The sequence below is a fragment of the Triticum dicoccoides genome, chromosome 7B (assembly GCF_002162155.2).
Source record: "Triticum dicoccoides isolate Atlit2015 ecotype Zavitan chromosome 7B, WEW_v2.0, whole genome shotgun sequence".
Lineage (NCBI taxonomy): Eukaryota > Viridiplantae > Streptophyta > Magnoliopsida > Poales > Poaceae > Triticum > Triticum dicoccoides.
Genome location: NC_041393.1, coordinates 263,814,621 through 263,822,755, shown reverse-complemented (window position 1 = coordinate 263,822,755; position 8,135 = coordinate 263,814,621). Strand labels below are relative to the sequence as shown.

Sequence of the window (8,135 nt, the reverse complement as noted above, 5' to 3'; positions counted from 1 at the left end):
TGAGATCGACGAGCATGGAACGAAATGTACCCCCTACCTGGAAAGGGCTCTTGAGGCCTTATATAGGCATCCTCCTATTAGGAAACTAGGAAACTATCTTCGGCTATCCCCCACAATCCGATCTCGTATAGTTTTTTTTGAAAGATCCAGCACTCGCTGACTTGATTCAGATTTAGCAGGAAGCAACGGAAAACATAACATGGTGAAGATCCGAAGATCAAAGAAAAAGAAAAACATCAACCCTATTGGTCGCAGAACAACACTACACTCCACGGAACGCCATCCACCCAGTACAAGGCAGCGCAGCTCCGACTCCGATGGCCACGAGTCCCTCTGATCGGATCCACCTTCAGAATGATGCCCCCAAAAGAGAAAGCGATGTTGAATAGCGCCACCATCGTCCGATCTAAACTAGATCAAGGGTTTCCCCCGGAGCACGTCGGGAAAGGCAAGGTAGGAGCTGCTACATCGATGCCTCCAACAAGGGAGCGACGCCAGAAGGCGCCGCCATCGACGACTCCGACCACAACTGGAGTACGACTTTCGCCGACAGTCCCACCTGCATAGCCCGAGCCCAGAATCCAATCAGCCTACACACCAGCCACTACCTCTGCCTCCACGGCCAACCGTACCTCCCGGCAAGCTGGACATGCTTCCAACCTTCCGTCCGCGTCCCCCACTGGACGAAGGATGCAACCACCGCAGCGGCGCCATTCTTCTCCCATCGGAAGGATGCAACCAAGCAGCACGCCATTCGTCTCCTCGAGGATGCAACGCCTGCGGGCCATTCATCTCCCGACGAAGGATGCAACAACCACCGCGGCGCCATTCCTCTTCCTCCAGCCACCACCATCTCGTCCTCCGCAGCAGCGTCGAGCTCACCCGACCACCAGCGGGAGGATGCAACACCGAGCAAGGTGCCATTCATCTCCCACAGCTTCGTCCGCACGGCTAGTGGCGCCGACCATGTCGCTGCCCGAGCCGCCTCCAGACCCCCAGCCGCCAGGGCGCCAGATCCGGCTGCACCCAGCCAGGGGCCACCCGCTGCCAAGCAAACCGCTTGCGACAGCCACCTCCGGCCGCGCTAGCGCCAGATCCGGCCAGCAAGGCCCGTCAGATCCGGCCGCACCCAGCCAGCCAAGGGACCCCGACACGCTCGCCGGATCCGCTGCCCCGCCGCCAAGGGTGCCCGCTGCAGCAGCGAGCCACCCCGCCGCCGTCGCGCACCGATGACTGCGCCAGATCTGCGCAGCCCCGCTCCGCCTCCACGCTCCCGCGCCAGATCCACGCACGTCTCCTCGCGGGCGCGCCCGTAGCGTGCTATGGCGCAAGAGCCTCGCGAGCTCGCCGCACTGGAGCCCCGACGAGCCGAGCACCAGCCCCCGCCGAATCGAGACGCTCGCGTCGCTCGGTCCTGCACAGAGGAGACCAACGGCCCCGCCGCCGCCGACGCTGCACGGGCTTTGCCCGGCTGCGCATACCGGCGGCGGCGAGGGGAGTAGCTGCGCGGTGGTGGGCTCCCGGCGGCGTGCTAGGTTTTCCTCTCCCGAGCCGCCCGCGGGAGCGGCGCGAGAGAGGGTCTACCTAGTAGTACTCCAAAGATCGATCTCGTATAGTTACAAGGAACATATCCCCCGCAACAGTCTGATCCGAGAAGTAGTGTCCCTTTACTTATCTCCTCCGAGTTTCTCCTTTGGTGCATCGTGTTGTGGGCAGGAGAGTCCATAGACAGTCGCTAGTTGACTTAGTCTATCCACACTCGTAGATGATCATTGACACCTAAGCAACCTTGGTAGAAAAGCTTAAAACTTCACCACTAAAATTTGAGTAGATTTTTAATACGTCTATACAGAAGTACCTCTTTGCAGTTCAGTTGAAGCCTCCGAGCTGACCATTTGGTGACTCAAAGTTGTACAAAAAAGTGTGTAACGACCAGATTTCTGGGTCTAGCTTATATATAAGTCTCATTCCAAATATCCACTTAAAAGAAATATTCAAGTCTTATGCTGAGCCAAATAACATTCTACTCCAACATTCATGCCAAACCTTTAAATATGTCCTCTACTTCTTGGTTCAAGCCAATCTTTCAGCCACCCAATCTCTCCAGTCCAAGGCTTCACCCTATGAGGGTTTGAGCATGGACGAGATTATCTTTTGTAGCATAAGCAAGAGATTCATCACCGCCGCGATTATCTTTTGAAGCCACCGTGGTATGCATCTAGTTAGCTCTTAGTTTTCTGTCTGCTGCCATGCCTTGTGACCTAGCTGGGTTGTACCGCCTGAGCTGACGAGTGATTATATGAGCCAATGCAAAACTATTGAGTCGTCAAAATTCACATCTTATCATGTTATTCTAAATCCACGCGCTCAGTTCAAAGTTTATGTGCGCTGCATATAATTTCTCACTCACTGAACTTAATTGGTTGGTGTCAGTAATGAAGGTAGTGCACAGCCACGCCATATTGCACTGTCATGTATGTGCTCAAATGATATGGATAGCAGTACTGAGTATCATTAGAAGTACACAAGGATTCCAGAAAATTTTCAAATTGTTCTGCAACCACCACAGCCTTGCCAACAGAAAATTTGAAGTTGTTGTCTCTTTCACTGCAATTGTGTTTTAAATTCTGGGTGCAAACAAAAACAATGCTATAACAGGCCAGGCTGTGTGGCCGTGAAGAAAATCTGGCCAGCGAAAGATGCTAAAACAAAATCATGAGATTAAGCAGGTGTGAGGCAACGTGGCCACATTAACATACAAGGTACAAACAAGCAGGTAGTTATGGACCAGCGCGGAATCTCAGAAGCATGCAAAGGTTGAATTCACAATATGAGTTCGATCAAAACTTTTGTTTCCTTTCTGTATGGAGTATTCTGTACATTTCTACATATATATACACATTGAGAAAGATCAGCAATCCTTTAAAAGGTGGAAGCCAATCGCACACTGCAAGAGTAGCAGATGTTGAAGAGTATCTATGAGCTAAGAATGTTTAGGAGAGTAACTCTGCTCTGGAGCAATCTCCGGAACAGGATTCCTGCTCCAGCCTCAAGATCTCCGACACTGCACTCTAGGACCTGCAACTGCTCCTCCTTGCAAACAACCGAGTTCTTCTTCTGGAATGCCTTGGAGACGAGAGACCATTTTGGCACTGCGATTTGCTTGGACAAGAGGTGTACTGTTGACTCGAGGAGAGAGGTGGTGATCTCCCTAGCCTCGCTCAACGGCCTGACCATCCTGCAGTCCTCCTTGTTGGATGTAACCTTCTTCGCGGCCTTCTTGAAATGTTTCTTCGCCTTCTTCACTAGGCGGGTGTAAGACTGGATCTTGACTTGAGCAGCGGTGTCATCTCCTTTTCTGGTCGCCACTTGCAGATCTTGGATAATGGCCTTCAACTCGGTGAAGTCCTCATGCATGGCATTGCAGAGATCTAGTAGCTCAAGGGAGCACTCAGTTTCACCTTCCAACATCTTCCTTTGCTGGGAAGAGCAAATTTGGTTGCTAGGAAGGCACAGGATCTCTTCAATGGTGCTGTAGATGTCTCCAAGCCTCCTCAAACCATCAGAGATAGTCTCGATGGTCATGGAGGGTGAAGAGATGCTTGCCTCTAGGCTGTGCAGCTCCTCTTCGACCTTGGTGTGAGGCCTAGAAGGCAAACTAACTGATCTAAGATGGCAAGCCATATCTGTTGCTAAGACTCTTTCCTCTGTGTTGAGTACTTGAGGTTTGGAGGTATGAGAATGAGAGAGCGCCTTTCGGTTTGATGTGTTTAGCCTTCTTCTGAGGCCTATTTATATAGAGGAACTGTATGATACAACGCCATTTGAATGGTAGACACAAGAAATCATGCCAACTCATCTCCACAGTTTTGTATATCAAGTTTGTGAGATCTGGTCCAACATTTGGAATCTTCGCCCATGTGTAGTTCAAATTCTTTAGTGCAGTAGCTATTCTTCCAATGAGATATCACATTGTCATGTTCCTTTAATTGGCGACAAGAATCAACCGGATGGTTGGTTCTATTGGTGGATCTTGACATAATTGCGTGCTATTTTTTTTATATTTTAGTTGCATACGTGTTATCTAGGTATTGTGCTGTTTTAAATTAATTATGTAGGTATTATATGCTGCCTGCGTGGCCAACTTGGAGTGTTGGAGCTGGCTTGCTTTAGCCATGGATAGCAAAATCACTGCACAATGATCCTTTGGCTGTTGTTGTGATAACAAGTAGCATCTGAATAACATGGCCATCTTGTAGTGACGCATTTCAAATTTTGATTTGAAACAGTACACTGTTAGCTTGTATGATGGTCAGCAACGATGAGCATTTCTGAGTAATACTAATTGTATATTCTGAAGATCCATCTGAGTTAAATGCTCCAGCATTGTTCTTTCTTGAAGACATTGTCCAAGCTATCTTCACAGCAGCATAAACAGTAAACTGATCCTCTCAAAGGTGGGTGCCTATCACAGTGAACCGTAGGCAATTTATCATCCATGTACAAGCTTAGAGCATTCAGAAAAGAAACTCTGCTCTGGATCAATCTCCTCAACAAAGTCTAAGCACTGCCCTGAAGAACAACGAAACTCCAGTTTCAGTAATTGCTCCTTGTTGCATGGAAGTCTTTTCTTGTGGAACTTCTTGGAGACAAGATACGACTTGTTATAACTCGGCATCACAATTTGCTTCAGTAGGAGCCGCGTGGATGACTGAAGCATCGAAGTAACGACCTCTCTTGCTCCGGCCAACAGTTTGACCACTTTCCTTCTCAGCTGAAGGAGATTTCCATTGATTTTCTTCCACTGTTTTTGCGCCATCTTGGTCAGATGAATGAAGGACTGTATCTTGGCCTGAGAACCAATGTAATTTCCCGAGTACCTGTCTTGAGCTTAGAAAAGCTCTCTAGGATGGCATTGCAGATGTCGATCAGTGCAAGGAAGTGCTCGAGCTCGAGCTCCACAGCTTACCTTTGTTGCTCTGGCAAAGGATAATTTGGCTGCATATGATCTCCTTGATGCTATTGTACACAAGTACACACCTCCTGAAATCATCGAACAGTGTTACAATGGTAGCCAAAGGTGAAGAGATGTTCGCCTTCAGACAAAAGAAGTTTTGCTGGCTAGCCATGGCTGGAATGGGTGGTGGTGTGGTGTGCTTTCTATGTATCTGGAAATAGAAGAGAGATTCAGAGAAAAGAAATTTTGCTGCAATGGTGCTTAACCGGTGCTGTTTGCCTCTCTATATAAGCACAAGCTGACCTTGTAGACAACAAGAATCTCGTCGCTGATGGGGTGCTGTGCCGCTGCCACCCATCTCCACGACAAGCTGATTTTTCTTTTGTATGTCTGATCAGTGTAAGTAGCATTTCCAACTATTCGCCTCTGGTTGAGCTTATGAGCACCTTGTCATGTCTCCACTCTTGGCAGCAAACTCATCTGCACGAGCGTGCAGTTTGATGTCATATCCAGATCCAGATCATGAGATTGGTGAGCTAGTGGAGAGAAAGAGCTAGCTGCTTCTGATTGGTGGTGGAGGAACAGTTCACTTCACCTTTGACCTCCAACGCAACACGATGTGTTTGTCTGGTAAGCATCGCTGGCTTGTTTCCACTAGGCTATTAACTACCTCGTGTGATCCTTTGCAACCTAAGGGTGCATTAGGTGCTCCTAACTAGGCCTAACACGTTCTCGTGTCTTAAGCTACTGACAGCAATGAATGGCGCGGCAGTTTACTCAATTATTGCTTGTTATCGTCATTCGTGCATGCTCAAATAGTTTTTTAATTGGTAATCCTAATCAAGTAGTTTTGCATCCATTTGTATTCTGGTTGATCAGCAAATATCAGTTCTTAAGTAGTGCTCAAATAGTTCTTTGATTGGGAATGCTAATGCAGGTCTTAACATTCAATAAGAAAACTAGTCTGTGTGAATTAGATTTTCCCTGAAGGAAGAACTTAAACTGAATTCCTGATTGAGACGTTTAGACATCCTGTTTTTGTCTGAGGTGGCATTCTACTGCTGTGGTGATATGTTGGACATTCAGTTGATCTTTTCTGTGTTTTACTTGGGTGAAACCCAGTCAAGTCCCCACGGGCATTCATATAATGAGACTGGGAAGTGACCCTGTTATCAATAGAAAAACTGGAATTAAATAGCTACAATTTTTTGTTGCGGGTTCTACAGAGCATGAAAAAAGGCACCATGGGGCATGTGTAAAATTAAATACTCAGGTTGACAAGTTGAAATGGACAAAAGTTTTGCTTTTGAGCTGTGTGATTTTCTGTACATTATTTCTCTTAAATACATCAGAAAATTGTTTTCCATGATCCTCAAAAAGGTGGACACGAATTACAGGGGGTTAGAGTTGTTGCACTAAGTCAATCTATCTATAAGCTAAGATTGTTCAGAAGAGAGACCCTGTTATGGATCAATCTCCTGAAGAGAAGCTGAAGTCTACTCTCAAGATCAATGATGTGCAACTCCTGCAACTGCCCCTTGTTGCACACAAAATCTCTTTTTCTGGAACGCCTTGGAGACAAGAGACCACCTACTAGAAAATTTTGGTATTGTAATCTGCTTCAACACGAGATGCAACATTGACTCGAGTATCACGACGGCAATGTCTCTCGCTTCAGCTGTCATCTTGATGGCGCTGCATCCCTCCATGTCTGCTGATGCTTTTGCACAGCCTCTGAGCCTTTCTGGCCAAGCGGGCGTAAGACTGAACCTTGGTGTGGACTGTTGCGCCATCCACTCTCTTGAGGGATAGTTGCACCTCCTTGACACTCGTCCTGAGCTCTGTGAAGCTCTCCTGCATGACGCTGCAGAGGTCTAGCAGCACTAAAGAGCGCTCAAGCTTGTCCTCCACAGCTTTCCTCTGCTGAGTCTGACTGCTGCTTGTCAAGCATGTGAGCTTGTCGATGCAGCTGTTGATGCTCATGAGCTCTGTCAGACCACCACACACTATCTGGATTGTCACAGAGGGCGAAGACATGACCGCCTTAAGGCTCCGCAGCTGATCTTGGATGTCGGTTCCATCTGAGAGGGGGTTGGAAGGCATGCTGGCAGATCGGAGATGGCAAGCCATGACTATGGAAATTACAGATTTGAGATTGTTTGTCCTCTCTGGAAATGGAAGAGGAGATGAAATGCTGGTGATGGAAATGAAAATCGGCTCTGCCTCTATATATGACGAAAGAAGACATGGGCGACACATTTTTCTCAACTTCGAACTGATTGCAAGAATTAACTAGTCTCCCATGAAATGAGCTTGATCTTCATGACAAGGTGCGTCGATAATTCTGAATGAAAGCCTGTGATGCTGGCTGGCATGTCTCTAACTAATCTCAGCCACTGCTGGCAGTGACGATCTGCAGCTGTGAACAAGCACATACATTCAGTTTAATTCCAGGAGATCAAGACGATTAGATCGACCAGCATGGAACGAAATGATGGAGAAGTAGTGAGATTGGTGGTTGGTTCTTTTCCCCTGAGCCGCTCCCGCGAGCGGACGGGGGAACCAGCGGCCGCCGCCTCCCACACCCTCCCCTCCGCCCCCCTCCCTTGCCGCCACCGGGCAAAGCCCGAACAGCTTGGGCGGTGGTGGGGCCGCTCCTTTCCCCTCCGTGCAGGACGGTTGGCCGCTGGAGGCGCTGGGCTATTGAGAGGCTCAGCGGCGCGGCGTCAGGCACGCGTGGGGGCTGTGGCGCGGCCTCTCCCTGCTGCTTGGTGGCGGTGCAGCGGCTGCTGGTGAAGCGGTCCAAGGTGGTGACAGGGCTTCTTCTCTGGGTGGTTTTGCGTGCGACGACCCGGTCAGATCCGGGCGGATTTGTTGCTGGTGACCCGTTTGGCGGCGAGGGCTGAGGCCAGCAGGGGCCACGGGCGACCGGTGCTGCCGTGGTTCGTCTGGCGGTGCTGGTGGCGTGGTCGCGGCGGTGCTGGTGTGTGCCCGTCCCAGCGTCTGGTCGGGCCTTTCTTCCTCGACATCTGGACGACGGCGTGCGGCGCGGGAGGTTTCCCTTGGGCCCATCCCTGGCGATGGGGGCGGCAGATATACCCCCATTCTTCGGCGGCCAGGCGGCTGTTGGTGGTCTCTCGCCGGTCCGCGCCAATGCCCGTGTTGGGGCGAAGCAGGG

At 49.6% G+C, this 8,135-nt stretch overlaps 1 protein-coding gene and 1 pseudogene across 1 annotated transcript; both read right to left on the bottom strand.

Moving 5' to 3' along the window:
• Positions 1-2,846: 2,846 nt before the first annotated feature.
• On the bottom strand, positions 2,847-4,046 carry LOC119340674. Its single transcript, XM_037612596.1, has one exon. It carries the CDS (start codon positions 3,682-3,684, stop codon positions 2,977-2,979), a length of 708 nt encoding a protein of 235 aa, XP_037468493.1. The 5' UTR covers positions 3,685-4,046; the 3' UTR covers positions 2,847-2,976.
• Positions 4,047-6,171: 2,125 nt separating this feature from the next.
• On the bottom strand, positions 6,172-8,129 carry LOC119335542 (annotated as a pseudogene).
• Between the last annotated feature and the right edge of the window lie 6 nt (positions 8,130-8,135).